Below are 16,659 nucleotides of genomic sequence, written 5' to 3' on the forward strand. Positions count from 1 at the left end.
CTGTAAGACACTCAATTTTTGGTTCTTTGTTATGGCAACCGTAGGAAACTAATAATGGTTATCTAAGTTTATGAATGCAATTAATTACAAAATATATCCGGTTTGGTTATATAAAAATAAACACATACACATAAAAATATAATACAAAATTTTAAAACAAAATAAGTGGGAAATTATTCTAACACATATCATGAGGTGTTGGTATCCGTTAATAAATCAAAAGCTTTTCCAAATTGTAGTGGGAAAGAAATTACAGACTCCAAAGGACATGAACAGACAATTCACAAAAGATAAAATATGACAGATAAGGAAACATGATAAAATATTCAACCTCGTTATGTAAACACACAAGTATGAAACATTGGGACATTCAACTAGACAACATATATAAAGAGGCTATAATTTCACTATGCTAAAGCATACAGATATTCTTTACATTATGATATAGAATATTATGGAGCCATTAAAAATCATACTTGGGCCGGCCTGGTGGCTCAGGAGGTTGGAGCTCTGTGCTCCTAACTCCGAAGGCTGCCGGTTTGACTCCCACATGGGCCAGGGGGCTCTCAACCACAAGGCTGCCAGTTCGACCCCTCGAGTCCCACAAGGGATGGTGGGCAGTGCCCCCTGCAACTAAGATTGAACACGGCACCTTGAGCTGAGCTGCCGCTGAGCTCCCAGATGGCTCAGTTGGTTGGAGAGTGGGCTCTCAACCACAGGTTGCTAGTTCAACCCCTCAAGTCCCGCAAGGGATGGTGGGCTGTGCCCCCTGCAACTAGCAATGGTAACTGGACTAGGAGCTGAGCTGGGCACAACTAAGACTGAAAAGACAACAATTTGACTTGGAAAAAAAGGCCTGGAAGTACACACTGTTCCCCAATAAAGTTCTGTTCCCCTTCCCCAATAAAATCTTTAAAAAATATATCATGCTTATATCGTTAATAATCATTTCCTTAGGTTACTTCTGGTGCTGGGTGGGGCTCTGTTACATTCTGCATTATATACTTTTAAATTTGATATAAAAACTTTATAAGTACAGAAACAATAAAAGTTAAAAAATGTTTACACAGACTGATAAATTTGAAGAGCTGTTTGTTTTCTATAAGGGGTGACAAAATACAAATTGTATAATTTTAAATATATATATATGACTAAATGTAAAAGGACCAAAATTTTCACAGTGGTCTCTGGTTTATAACATAGTTTCATTCTTTTCTTCCCATTTTATTCTTTTATTTGAAGGAAAGAGTATACTTACCAATTTTTTAATAATGAAAATCTTTGATAAACAGAAATAAAGTAAAAAAACAGCAAGGGAGGGAATCTAACTATCAGTTTAGTGGCTGATATGACTATACACAGAAATAAAAAATGATCCCCAGTCTTATCTGGGGCCTGGGAGAAGAAGTGATTATACCACGAAGAGCTTAGCAGTCAACTATAGCAAGTACTTCCCAAAAGACTGTTAAGACATCCCCTCTCCTGAGATCCCCTCAAGTCCCATAGATACCTTCCATTTCTTCTTTCTGGGAGTTTTGCACATAGGAATTAAATAAAAAGAAGGGTGGTATTTTCCGTTTTTATTATAGTCTATGCAGGTAGAACACTCTCTCATGTCTGCTATAGAATTCAACTTCTATAACTCTATAGACGCTTAATAAATGCTTCGTGACCTTCTGGAACCTGCAAAACTAGAATTGGCAAAGCTGATGAGGGAAGGAACACAAAATATATGTATATTCCCTTCCAAATATGCTTAATTAGAGCCTCTCCATCTAGTGCAGTGTTTCATCTAATTCAAAAACAGTACAGTCTGCACAGCAGTAATGGAGACTCATTAAGTTCCATTAGCAGCAGTCACATCAAATGGATACAATAGAAATCAGCAACTATTCACAGCAACAAGTAACATGGTACAATAAAGACCTGTTAGACAAATAACCTGGTCACCCTCAAATCCAGTCCTCCTGCTTTTATAGGCGCTTATTTTCTAAAGCATTATGTCCTGTGAAACATACTTTAATTATATTCCTTGACCACCAACTACATTAATTTAATCTAGCCTTTCGGTCATCCTGACCCATAAAATAAATTCTTACAATTTTAGTTTCCCCTGTGCAAGGTTTGTGGGTGGAAGGAAGACCAGGATGGTTATTGTTTTATTGTGGGCCTTTGGAGAAGATATTTTAAAATGAGATGATAACAAGTATAATTATGATCATCATGACAATTATAATACTCACTGAGTACTCACTACGTGGCAGGCATTTTACAAAGGCTCTACATTATTATTTTATTTAATCCACATGACAGCCCTATAAGGTGAGCATTACTATTAACCCTTTCATGAAAAGAGGTTAGGTCACATGGTCAGTCTTACGGTCCACCTCCCAGCAACTCATCTGGGATCCAGGCAAAGTTCTTTTGGGGGGTCCTAGAGTCCTGTGAAGTGTTAAATGAATTACATCAACATTTCTCATGCTGGTAAGTGTTTGACCAAACAAATGTTCCTCAATAAGTTTTCATAGCCAAATAATAACAGGACCTGCTCAAACTATAACTCTACTGGGTCACAATGCACGTTGTGCAAGTGTTTGAACTTCTTTAAAAAAAACATAGCATTTCCCAAATACAACATACCCAACATGTTTAATATACAGAAATACCTAGTGAGCATCTTACTCCATAGAACAAAGGGGAAAATGCTAGCTTACTACTAGGTCGAAAAGTAGCTGGCATTCCAAGTAGAGAAAGTAAGATATAAAACAGCCTTAATATGTTCTCTTTTCCTACTTTCACAACTCACTTAATTCTATAAGGACATAGGTGATCTCTTCTTTAAAGGTAGGCAAACATGCAGATATCCTCCGAATCTCCTCCCTCTCCCTCTTCAAATGACTGCTCAGTTACCTCAGAAAAATGTTCTTCCCTCCCTCATTTGTGAGCTCCCCAGAAATGACCTCAACAAGAGTAATGATATAAAAGAGGGCTGGTAAAATAGATCTCTCTATCGGAGGGAATACTGATTATGTTTTGAAGTAAAATTAGAGCTTCATAATTGAATTCTAAAGCCTTTGAACGCATCTAGAATATTGTTCATAATTTATCTTCTAATTTTTCTCTACTCAAATCTCCAAAAAAACTATTCAGGAGAAATATAATTGTCTATGATGATTAATGATGTTAGGGTTTTTATTATTATTATTATTATTATTATTATTGTTATTATTATTGAGTTAGTTGTTTGTAAACGTCTGGTTCTAAAGTTTTCACTCTGTAGTGACTCATCATACTACCTTCTCCTGGTTTTCCATATACTCCTCTGATCCATTCATTTTAGTCTTCTCCATGAGTTCCTCTTCCTCAGTCGATTACACAGGTGTTGGCATCTCCCAGGGCTATACCTTCAGCGCACTGAGTTTCTTCCCTGTACATGCTTTCTGGGCAAAATCACTTCCTCTGTCATAATTTTATTGCTTTTATAATAAGCAGATGACTCCCAAATCTTGTTCAATTCAAACTTTGCCTCAGGGCTTCAGATTCACACATCTCCAGCCTCCCAGACATCTCTGGCTACATGTGCCACAGAGTGTCAGACTCAACAAATCTAAACTTCGTTGCTTCCCACCCTTTTGTACATTCTTTATCGTGGTGGTGCCATCTTTCACTTAATTACCCCTGCTACTGATTGCAGACTCATCCTGGACTCCATCCTCTCCCTTAGCTCAATATTCAATCCCTAGCTCATGAATTGTCCTTTCTAAATATGTCTTTATCTATCCCCTCGGCTATGGCCTGAGTTATTGTGTCCTACCAAATGTCACATGTTGAAATCTTAACGTCCAAATGTGATGGCATTAGGAGATAGGGCCTTCGGGGTGGTTATGTCATGAGGGTGGACTGCTCATGAATGAGACTGTGCTCTTATAAGAGAGATCCCACAGAGTTCCCTAGCCCCTTACACCATGTGAGGACACAAGATGTCAGCGACCCAGCAGAGGGCCCTCACCAGACCATGCTGGCACCCTGATCCCAGACTTCCAGCCTGCAGAACAGTGAGCAATAACTTCCTGCTGCTTATAAGCCGTGATATTTTGTTATAGTAGCCCAAACGGGCCAAGATAACCTCTTTTCAACCCTTGGGACTCATCCATCTTCTGCATCAATCTCTCAGTAGTCTCTCTACCAATTCTGATTCCTCAAATCCACTCTATGACTAAAGAAATCTGCCTAGAAGGTAAATCTTTCCTTATGACTGACCACCTAAAATTCTTCCTTAGTTTATACTGTAAAGTAAGGGTCTCTCCACGATCTTGTTCATAATCTTAGGAGTGGAAGGGGCTATTTTGATCCCATCTTATCTACTTATTCCCCTTTTCTTAAGGTTTGAAAGGAAATTTGTATTTAAAAAGGAATTATACTCAAAATTTTTGGAGCCTGTGTTTATATACTTGTAGATAACTTCACTGCAGCCTTACGGTCTACCTGCTCTCTACCACATAGTTCATCTGCATCATCTCATGTAATCCTCACAGCAACTCTTAACAGGTAGTCTGTTTTCACTCCCATTTTACAGATAAGAAAACCAAGGCCCAGAGTAAATTTTCCCAAGGACATATAGCTAGGAAGTGGCAGAAGCAGGACTTTCTCCCAGCTCTATAAACCCATATCTGGGAATGTTTCATACAAAACTAAGAACCATGCTGTCCTACAGGAATCAATGAGCACAGCTGTAAAAAAAAAAAAAGGCAGCATGTATGGAAGAGGGAAAAGGAAGCTCATAAAGCTCTGACCTAAAGACATTAGTTAAGTAAAATAGAATTTTGTGGATTCACATATCTTTATTTGATAGTTAATTTTCTTCTCAATATTAAAATTTGATCTGAAACTCAATCTGCTACCTAAACACATATTTACATAAATATGTTATCATTAGACAAGTCCAGAAATATAATATGCCCATAATGAACCATTTAGACACCTCAAAATGTTATTCCATTTTAAATAAAGCCATATGTGAGGATTCACTAACTATCTATTTGGACATCAGAAAAATACACACATAATTAGGTATCCCATTTTATAGTCAGGTCCATGTATAGTCAAAAATGAAGGAACACATTTAACTTCTGTCAATTTGCTTCCAGTTAAGAGAGCAGTTCTATGTTTTAAAAAGTGCCCATCAGCACATGCTGTCCTCCATATTTTAACACAACGCTATGTACCCACAATTAGTAGTGCAGCCATAACAGCTTTGATCCTACTACAGTTCCTGAATATATTCACTCTCTCCAACACATCTTCTCCTCTCTTCTCAAACCTCTGGATGGCCTTCCAGCAGTGACCACCCAAAATCACACATGCCCACAGGCATTCTCAGCTGATGACTCTACCATGACAACTGTTCTCAACCCTAGCTGCATCCCTTTGCACACTGGCCATGTTCTCTCCTGGCTTCCTGCTGCATTAAGCCCCTCTGAGAGAAATTCCCATAGGCAGATCACCTCCTCTCTCCTACTCCAGCAGGTCAGTGCTGGTGGACCATTTCCAGGACCATCCACAATTCTGTTGGTAACTCCACATGAAACAAAACAGAAGAACCTTACCATGTCCCCAGACGCCCCACCCCTTGCCTCCCTTCACAGAAATACTTCCCACAAAGCTGTCTGTAATTGCTGTCTCCACTTGTCTGCACCCTTCACCCACTTCAGCCATCCATTCCACTGCACAACAATGGCTGGTCAGGTGCCCTGATACAACCAGCATGGTACACTGGACCTCCCCCGGGCCTGCGGGCTGCTCCTAGACTCACCTGGCTGCCTGAGGCACCTGCATTTGCTGCTCCTTCCACCAGGTGCATGCCACCAGATAGATGTCTCTGCCTGGTACACCTTCCTCGGGTCTCTCCTCCTCAATCCCTTCACATCCACCTTCCTGCACCAGACTACCCAAAATAGTTCAACCCGACCCCCAATACCAGCAGACCCCTTGCCACCATCGTTTTCCATTCCTTTATGCTATTTTTTCTTCATTGCTCCTTTACTACCTGACATTAAATTCCGTATTTCTTTTATGGGTTTGCTTTTTTATTTTTTTGTCCCCCACCCCCCACACGCTTCCACATGTACACACTAGAATGTAAGTCCTATGAAGTCAGGCACTCTTGTCTCGCATACACCATTTACCTCCAGTAACCAGAATAGTAACTGGAACAGAGCAAATGTTCAATAAATATGCATTAATTGTATGTACATTATGTGCTACTTGAGAACGTTTTAGAGAACTTAAACCTCTGAATTTTTTAAGTAGATCTTTGTGCCTTTTTAGACATTCTAGAGAATTGGGTTTGGGTAGCAGTTTGGGGATGGAAAAATACATATGCTCTTTTACCTTTCTGATGTCACTCGGATTCGTTCCTCACAACTACAATTTAGACCTTCCATCTTCTCATGGAAGTATTTTTCCACACACTGTTCTTCAAAATCGTGAAGTTTTTTCAGATCCTCCTTACTCAGGTAGAGTTCTGTGAAAATAGGTATGGTACATAAAAAGAATCATTATTCACTTTCAGTAGGAAGCCAATACAATGTATGAGTGGCTTTTCTTCCACTTGTGTTGAAATTTGATAGACTGAAGCTTGTATGATACACTTTGCTGCCTTGTCAGACTGTAGTCCTAGTATTAAGGGGGAAGTAGCATGTATTAAGTATTAAGAGGGAACAACTGGAAACGCCAGTCTGGGTCTCTCTTATTTGTTCTACAAACAGGCATGGTAGTGTGAAGATGGCACATGTGGAACAGACACTTTCTCTTCAATATTTTCACAGGTTAGAATGTTTTTACACATTAACAAAAATTCACTGTACAATTGACCCTTGAATGTGAGGGTTAGGGCACTGACCCCTACTCAGTCGAAAATCCACACATAACTTTTAATTCCCCCAAAAGTGATTGTGTTTCCCCACCCCACCCCCACCAACTGTTTTATCTCTCAAAATGACAATGAGTAACCTATAGGTTAAAATCACAGCTAGAAGTCAAAGTCTTTTGACAGTAAGTAATCCAGTATGTATAAAAAAGTTTTAATTTTTTACATTGAGTTTGCATACACTAAGTTCTTCTGTTGAAAAAGAAAACATATTATTACCAGTCAATAGCCAACTAAGGCTACCCACCTTCCCTAACAGAATTATAATTAAATTCATTACAAGACACATCATTTGGTGATATTTTGAAGCTAATGCAATTCTTGTCAAACTTCTGCAATCATTCAGGCTACCACCTTGGCTCTCACTCTGACCTAAAAGGAAAATACGTTTTTTTAAGCAAGTTTCTAACACTTGAAAAATATAATAATAGTGTTACAAAAATGATAAAATTGGGAAGTTCTCTTCCTTCAATAATTTCACTTAAATTAGAGGGGGAAGCAATTAGAGTTCTGCAGAATTTATCAGCAGTGAAAATGTTCCAATATTTTTCAATAATACAAAAGACAAAAATATTAATTCTGAATTGAAAAACATGGCAAAAATAAAACAATACTCAACCATAATATATGTTCACAACTCAAATGCACAATGTATTCTGATTTTATGGTGTGGAAAACTTTCAAATACTAAAAAAAAAAAAAAAACAGTATCCCTCTAACACTAAATTAAAGAATCTCCCACCATGTTTCCCCAAAAATAAGACTGGGTCTTATATTAATTTTTGCTCCAAAAGACGCATTAGGGATTTGGTTCAGAGGATGTCATTCTGAAAAATCATGCTAGGGCTTATTTTCCGGTTAGGTCTGATTTTCAGGAAAACAAAGTATGAACAAGAAACTTCATAATTGTCATGATTTGAACCTTCTGTGAATTCGTGAGAGCAAACAATCCACAGAGCAATTCTAGTAACAGGTGCAGCCTGTAGCCTATGGAGCATTCTTGGGACTGTCCGCCAGGTGGCACTGCTGCAACATATGCAAACGTCTTGATCCTCAATACAGAGAGAGGATGGGAAGCAATCTTACAAAAATTCAAGAATTTTCCAGAGCTTGAGATGAACAGAAAATTTTCTTAATTGTTATACCAGAATCATCCTATAAGCCCAGATCAAGGTGAACCCAGGAAAGGTTCTTTAGTATGGTGTTAGGAAATCTGGCCAAATCCTAGTTAATTCCAGTATCTCTCAAGTGGTTCACACTCTACTATTAGGTTGCAATGGTTCTGCAGCCAGTGCCTGGGATGGCACTCTATTAGAAGCCTAAAACTTACAGTATAATTATAAGCCTTTAAATTAACTTCAGTTATGCTTTGGCTTCCTAATAAAGACTGAATCTCTTGTGGGGGGGGGAACGAAAAAGAAAAATAAATCTCCAAGTGACTCAAGAGGAGAAAAACACTTCACACAGTCAACTACCAAGTGCAAAAGCATATTACCCTGACAATCTTGCAGTAACATCTGTCCCCCGAAGAGCTCACCAAAACGAGCTCACCAAAATACTCCACAATCCCTTATCTGAAACTCATGGAACCAGATGTGTTTTAGAATTTAGATTTTTTTTCTAGTTTTACAAAAAACTACAAAAGTAAAAGAGTGGTAAATAATGAAAACTCTTTACTTGGGGTCAGAGAAGTCTCCTGTAATCAGACACATTACTATTTCTGCAGCAAAATCGATGAATATTCACACTACATGGGATAAAGAGAATAAATAGCTTCACACTACTCCCGTAAGCTACTTCTGCCCAAGTGAGTCTTTCCACAATTTATAAAGAAAAAAAGACTTTCCATTTTCAGAGGTACTTTTGATTTAGTAATTGGAATAAAGGATTGTGGATTTACGCCAACTATTTCCTCTATATCTAGGAATTATCTAGAAATGGGCCTAGTATCAATTGTGGAATTGCTTGAGAGGAACTACAGAAGATCTACATAATCACACAAAAAAATGTTCTCCTCATATGACAATTAGTATGACCATCATATCATGCAGTCAAGATATGAGTGAGCAAAATGAACGAGGATAATCTCAAAATATGTTGATTTAAGCTTTGGAGGTAGAAAGAGAGTGCACGTGCGCGCATGAGAGAGAGACAGAGAGAGAGAGAGGGAGAGAGAGAGATAGAGAGAGAGAGATAGAGAGAGAGAGAGAGAGAGAGAGAGATTGAAGATGTAAAACATCCATTCAGAATCACCTCCGTATTCAGTAGATTAGAGAACCAGAGAACCCTGATTCTGGTTAATACGTTAATCAGTCTTGCTTATCTATCTCCCTCAGACCACAAGGCCTTCTGTAACTTCTTCCTATTTGGATTCCATCTTCAACAATGGGGAAATGAGTATGGATCATTGTAACTACTCTCTAGGAGTTATTCTAACAAAGTCCCAAGTCAGCCGAGAAAACACAGGTATTCTGGGTGACTTAAAACCTTTACACAGTCAAGCAGAGATTTTGTTCCTACCTATTCTTTTCTTTCAAAGTATCAGTTAATCTTGGCAAAATGCACTACAACACAATGAGATCAATGTATTTACTTAGACCTGCGTCCTCAGCTGTTACTCTATTGTCAGTTAACTCCCAGAGCCTTCCATCCTGTGCCCTGAATTTAACTGCCAATGGTCCAGTGTGTCTTCAACCTTGCATCTCCATGCTTTACTCTCTTCCTCCTGTCCCACCAATGAAAACTTACTTAATCCAACATCACCCTCTTCTTGGTCATTTGGAGCTCGACGATGACAAAGACGGCGTAGGAAGAGACCAACATGACCGAGCAGAATGAAAGGTGGAGGCAGCCAAAGCTTCTCATGGTAAGTCATGATGTAGCGATAGCGATTGTATTTCCACAGTTTGTTTGAAATGGATTTCATATCCAGATAAACGTTACTGTAAGTTGTAGTAAGAGAGGTACAATGCGTTAATACAAAAATCCTGAAATATAATACATTGTTTTCCTTTTTTTCCAGGTTTTATGATTGGTTTATCTGACATTACTAGCAATTAGCCAATAAAAATGATACCCATTGCATTTCTGATTCTTCTTCCACAAAACAAAATACATTCATCACTTTCTACAATAAAATATGCTAATCAAAATAGTAAACAAAAGGTAGAAATTAAAATCAGAGAGAAGAAAATACTAACATTTTAAATGCCATGAAAAGATAGTGCCCTCTGGAACTCAACACTATCTTTGGTTCACCATGTCTTCTCACATAAAAAACTTTTCAGTCCACAATTCAGCATTCATGGTTAACAGCTTCATTTTCTTTTTGTAATTGGAGAATATTGGCGAACAGTGTGTTTATGCAGGACCCATCCGCTCTAAGTCAAGCCATTGTTTTCAATCTAGTTGTGGAGGGCCCAGCTTACTGGCCCATGTGGGAATCAAACCAGCGACCTGGGTCTTTTGAGCACTGCGCTCTAACCAACTAAGCCAACCGGACGTCCCAGTAAACAGCTTTAATGTTCCTCTATATGAGAAACCTTATGAAGAGGTTCTCCTAATGTCGCACGTGAAAACTGCTAGAATAATCCTACTTAAACCACCCAAATAAAAGAATATTAAGAGAAAGAGACAGGGGGAAACAATCAATTCATCCTAAAATAAACCAATCAGCAGAGCTTCTATTTAGAAGGTAGATATATTACTCAGATTAGCTTTACAATAAAAGTAACTCTCATTGGTAGGACACCTTGGATTTTCCCTTTAATTACATCAATTATAATATGAAGATAGTGTGATAAATATATTGATATTATAGAACTTGCATTGGAGGTTCTGGTGGGTGGTAGTTATTCTAAAATACCATTTCATCCTTAACTATTTACCTTTAAGTCTATAACATGATGGGAGTCAGGGGATTGTCACGATAGAATGTCCATCTTAACATTTTTTTTAAGCTAATATAAAATTGAGTCTCTTTAGAGAAAATGGCAGAGATGTACGTAAGGAGGGCAGCGACATTTAGCAAAATAAAGATACAGGCAACCTTAAACTGGAGTAATAAAAAAGAAAAGGAACCAGAACTATCCTGGAGAAAACCAGCTTAGGATAAGAGGAGCGGGAACATACCTATCACAGAGTCCATAAAGTAGATGAAGGAAACGTATATAACTGGGTTTTAACAGTGGTTTTCAGAGTGTGGTGAGTGAACCAGCAGCAACAGCATCACCTAAGAATTTGTCAGAAACACAAATTCTTGGGTCCTACCCCAGAACCACTAAATTAGAAACTCTGGAGGTAAATATTATAGCAATCTGTATCTCAGCAAGCCCTCCTGGTAATTCTGCACGATCAAGTTTAAAAACCACCAAATCACATGCTTCTGCCACTCCACGTGTGACTATAGCCTGTCCATCAGCAGGTGGCGATATTCACAGTGTATTTCAGGTTCTTTGTAATTATTGGTATAAAGAATCTGGAAAAGGTCCCCAGACAAGTAGTGAGAGCTTGGGTTTCTCAGCTCATTTGGTTCTCAATCTCTGAAGTGAGAAAACTGGTCTATGTGAGGATTTCTCAACCTCTCTTTTGATACCTGATGTTTTTGAGAATCAAAAAAATCTCATGTCCTTTTCTTAGTATTATTTGAAAATCAAAAATAGCTATAATAACTAAACACCAACAAATTTTAAAGTTCATTAAATGCTGGGGCTAAAAGTAATGATAGCTATCATACAATCTTGTAAAAAGCAGGAAGGTATGTCATATACATATAATATATATTATATATATGTCATTTTTTTAAGTATTCTGATTTATTTTGCCTCCCTCCAGGCTTTATCTTCTCTACTTTTTTTATTTAGATTCCATTCATTGATTTCCCTTTTCTTATCTTTTCAGTGTTTGTGATAAATTCGTGAGCAAAAAAGCCAAAAAACAAAACAAAACAAGAACAAAAAAGCAGCCTAACTTGTCCTTGTGGAACTTATATTCCAGTAGAGAATCCAGAAAATAGAAAAAACACAATATGTACATTATAAAACATATTTGCATATATAAGTGGGTGTAAAGAAAGAAAAGTAAGAAGGACCAGGCATACCAAGGAGATAGCTGAAGGAAATGGGGAGCGGTACCCTTGTAAATATCATCCTTAGCTTAGGGCTAATCAAAAGGGGGGCATTTGAGCAAAGACTTGAAGGGGGTAAGGGAATGCACCCCACTGATATCCAGACAGAGAGAACAGCAAGTGCAAACACACCTGTATTGTTTGAAAAACTGTGAGGGGCCAGTGTGGTTGGAGAGGAATGGATTAGGGGGAGAGTAGTGTGACGTGTAATTTGAGAAGTAGAGGGAAGCCAAATCACATGGCACCCTCTACGTCATGGTAAGAACTTTGACTTTTACATAGAGGAAAATGGGAAACCACTGAAGAATTTGGAACTGAGGAGTGACAGCACCCAACGTATGTCTGTAAAGGGTCATTAGGGCTTCTGTGTTGATAACAGAATATAAGGACCAAAGACAAAAGCACAGACATAAATTAGGAGGCTCTGTGGTAGACGTGGGGTGGTAAGATGTGGCTGGATTGATGATCTCTTTGAAGGTAGAGTCAAAAAGTGTTCTGACAGTTTAGAGGTAGAAGTACTAGAGACATTAAGAATGACTCCAAGATTTTCAGTCTGAACAACTGGAAAGATGGAACTTTGACAGAAACTTGTGGTCTTTCTAATAGATTTGGGAAAGACTAATAGTATCTTGGATAGAAGGGAGGGTCAAGAATTTGAACATTTGAAATTTTAGAAGTCTACTAAACATCCAACTGGTAATAGAAGGGGGCAGTTAGATCTATAGGATTTAAGTTCAAGAAAAAGATTTGGACTAGAGATATAAATTACAATTTGGCAACATATACAGGAAACTGGCCAAAATCACCAAAGAAAGCACAAATAAAAGACAAGCAAGGTCATGACCCAGGGACATTCCAATGTTGAAAAGTTAAGAAGATGATGATCCAGAAAAGGAGACTGAGAACAAGTAAAAAGTGAGATAGAAGAAAGTAGAGAATAAGATATGCTGCATTGAAAGCCAAGTGAAGAAAGAATATCAAGCGTTCCTTGGCCAACTTTCAACCTCATCAACTGTTACTCTTCCATGATTCTAGTGTATTATTTAATTACAATGCATGATTTCCTTTCATTCTGCTTTTATGATACTTCTCTCTATTTATTGTTTTGTCTCTTCTCATGCTCTGATGCCTTCCTACCAGTAATTTCGTGCCCATATTCTAAAACCGCAGTAATAAGACAAGGAGCACACAAAAACCAATGGCTACATGCTCAAAACACATGTGAATCTACTCAAAACACCTGCCCACATTTTGATTTAAACACAATAACCATATTTAATTAAAATAACCTACTTGAAGAAAGCAATTAACAGGTTCACCATGATGATATATTGCACAAAGAGGTAGACAGCTTGGAGGAATGGAGTAAGAAAAGAACCAGGAGGACAGGATGGCTCACTTGAACAAACTGCAAAAAAAGAATGAGATAAGATGAATCACAGTCCTATGACTCTAAATATTTAGCACATTAACAGCAGAATACCAATTTTTCATTTTAAATCCAGATAATTATTTTTCTCATTTTTTTTCCTCTGAGTATCTACAAAAGTTCAATTTCTGTTTGATGACAGATCTCCTACGCACCATCTATTTCTGATGCGTAGACTTCTCCATACATCATCCAGTATGGCTCAAACACAATATCTCGAGCAAGGCTCCAAGATGGAGGTTCCTTTGGAGAAAGGATGGCCTTGCGTGCCACTCCAAAGCTCAGCAGGACTATGGCCATTATGATCACAATGTAGAACATGTTTGCTGTCTGTAAAAGTAGTATAGCACAACCAGAATTTTACTACAGATTTGAAATTTAAAACAAATCAAACACTAGCAACCATCATAATTATACCTGCCAATAAAAAGGTCTGTCTAGTGGTTGACCAAAATGCCCTAGTCCATGAATAGCTGGATTTCCTTTGGTAAAACCATTTTGTTTTTGCTGTACAATATGTGTGTCATGTCAATGTGGTCTATGGAATAACACAAATTTACTAACAAAGAGAATTTGTACTTCTTTTTTTTAAGAAGTAATGAAATGTGAACAAATTTTGATTGGCTAATATCCAACTTTTCACCAATTGGGCCAGAGGTTAGGAAAAGAAAAAAATAGGGATACTCAAGTTAGTAAAATGGCTTCTTATCCCCACAGTTATCTTCAAGAACTGGTTGGAGTCTGAGAAATGAATCAGGCAAAGAATCTGCTGAAGAATTCCAAGCTACTGAGCACCCTGATAAAGTGGAGGATCCCAAAAACATGCAAAAAGCCACTGTGAAATGATGTTTGTTAAATCCAATGTTTCAAAACTGCCACTTAGTCTTTGTATTAAAAGTAAGCTTTATTGTTATAATACACAATAGAGGGCTGTTTATAGAGCACTGAACTTTGTATTATAATTTTTAAGGCCTTTTTAAATAATTCATTTCACTTATTAAACATACATCAGCTCACCTCATTTGTTCACTATGGCAGAGAGAATTGTTCCATGAGTATTCTATTAGCTTTTCTACATTTCTTGGCCTTCCTTCCACGAGGCTGGGGCCATGTGACCTATTCTGGCCAATGAGCTATGGAGTGACAGTGAATTGAGTCACTTCTTATCCAGAGCAGTTAGAAACCGTAAGACTTTATCCATCACTATCACGTCCTGTCATAGGAGACGTTAGAAGCCACATGTTGATATTACTATGTCACAAGATGGAAGGATTCTGGATCCCTGAGTCACTGGGTAGAGGATGGCCCCCATGAGTACTCATTAAGCTTTGCATTAGGGAAAAAATAAACTTGTGCTAACTCGCTTATATATGTTATTCACCTCAGCATAGCTTATGGAATAAATACCAATGTCACGAAGACCAGAGAAGACATTGCTGGTCTAAGAGAAAAGTGTGAAGAAAAAGTCTATCTTTGGAATCCTGGAGGTACTCCCTGTTCTGTCCTATTCCTTCATTTCAGCACTACCCTTCCTTCTCAAGAACTTGCCAGAAGAAAAAGCAAAGATGATTTTGAGGTACTGTACTTCCTAGGGTGTGGTTCTTAGGCCCTGTGCAAATTCATCTGGACAAGGCTAATAAAACTGCGTAGTGAGTGTCAATGACAAACAGAGAGAGCCAGGTGGCCCAGATTTGAATCCTGGCTCCCATACTAATAGTCTCAGAAAATTTACTTTACCTTCATTTCCTTGTATGTAAAATGTGAATAATAATACCTATCTCATAAAGTTGTTTTGAAAAGTAAATGAGTTAATATATTCAAAGTACTTATAAGAGTGTGTGGCCCATAGTAATCGCTAATTAAGAGTTGGATGGGGATGAAGAGATACAAAGATAAATCAATATTTTAGCAGAAAAATAATATTGGTGGTAGCCTCACACAAATTTGACCCTTGGGAATTACTGTGCTCAGAGGCAAATTTGATTCAATCCCATATCATCTGGCCCTTACCCCAAAATGGTAAACTGAGAATCCTTATCAACTACCCAATATGCTATCCAAGGACATTTGTTAAATATGAGTTGGTGGTTATAAGGAAAGCAGTGATGAAATGATCTTGCTCTCTGTGCTTCTGTAAAAAATTTCAAAAGTTAAACTACTGAATGTGAACCATGAAATTAGGCAGAAGCATTAAAAAAGAACACCAGAATATACAAGCAGACTATACTCACCATTTTTGCAATCATGGTCACATATGGACCTGCGTGTTGATTCACAGCAAAGAAGTCCAGGAGTCGTGAGAACCAGAATATGATGTCAATGCAGTATATAAGTCTTCCCGCTGTATGGAAAGGAGGATCACCCCACCGAAGGCTGAAACCAACCAAAAACAGGCCAGTAGCTATAGTTTCCATTAGGTTCCAGTACTCACTAATCCATACCTTCACCTTTTGAGTAAACTTCTCAGGTTCTGAAATACAGACCTAAAAGAAGAAAGAAACCTAAAGAATGAGGTATAATCCAAGAGTCTCGTCAATATCACCTTCTTTAATATATCAACTGCTCATTTAAAGAGTAATTTGAATCCTGCCAAATCTTAGATCACAAGGGGATTTTGGTGAACTAAGTTATCCTCAGGTAAGGAATTATTTAGACAATTCGATAAATATAATTTAATGTCACTGTTAGTGCTAGCCAGCTATTTGAACACCCCAACAGAAGGGTTTTTTTAAGTAATTTTTCTAGCTTTCATTAATCCTAAACTAACACAGGGAAACTGCAAGACATTTTAAAACTTAATATTGCAATGGATCTCGATAAGGACAATTCCATTTCATAAAGTATAGCCAAGTGCAAAAAAGACTAGTTTGAAACCAAGGAATTCTATAGCCTGGTCCTCTTTAGTGAGTTGTTGACAAATTACTCAGAATGTGATATTAGAACTCACTATTTTAAGAAATAACCCTGCAACAAAATATCAGACAAACTGATGTGTAAAATAGTAAACCTATTTTCCCCAAAGCATAAAAATGGTAGAATTCAGATAACATTTTTCTTCTGAGTTATCTTCTATAATCTATAAACTTCACAATAGTAACTAGCAGACCATATAGGTATAACTACTAAGAATACATTTTCTTAGTACATAAAGTTGGTCACATTAACGCTAGGAGAAAA

The 16,659-nt window shown here is 37.7% G+C and overlaps 1 protein-coding gene across 1 annotated transcript in view; it reads right to left on the minus strand.

The window, feature by feature from the left end:
• TRPM6 (transient receptor potential cation channel subfamily M member 6) overlaps positions 1-16,659 on the minus strand; it is a 119,091-nt gene that overhangs the window by 36,070 nt on the left and 66,362 nt on the right. The window contains exons 21-25 of the mRNA XM_081066275.1: positions 15,714-15,965; positions 13,638-13,812; positions 13,347-13,461; positions 9,677-9,870; positions 6,391-6,523 (exon numbers count right to left, since the gene is read on the minus strand). Of these exons, the coding sequence (XP_080922401.1) occupies positions 6,391-6,523; positions 9,677-9,870; positions 13,347-13,461; positions 13,638-13,812; positions 15,714-15,965 (869 nt within the window). The remainder of the gene's footprint in view (positions 1-6,390; positions 6,524-9,676; positions 9,871-13,346; positions 13,462-13,637; positions 13,813-15,713; positions 15,966-16,659) is intronic.

Source organism: Rhinolophus hipposideros (assembly GCF_964194185.1).
Source record: "Rhinolophus hipposideros genome assembly, chromosome: 11".
Lineage (NCBI taxonomy): Eukaryota > Metazoa > Chordata > Mammalia > Chiroptera > Rhinolophidae > Rhinolophus > Rhinolophus hipposideros.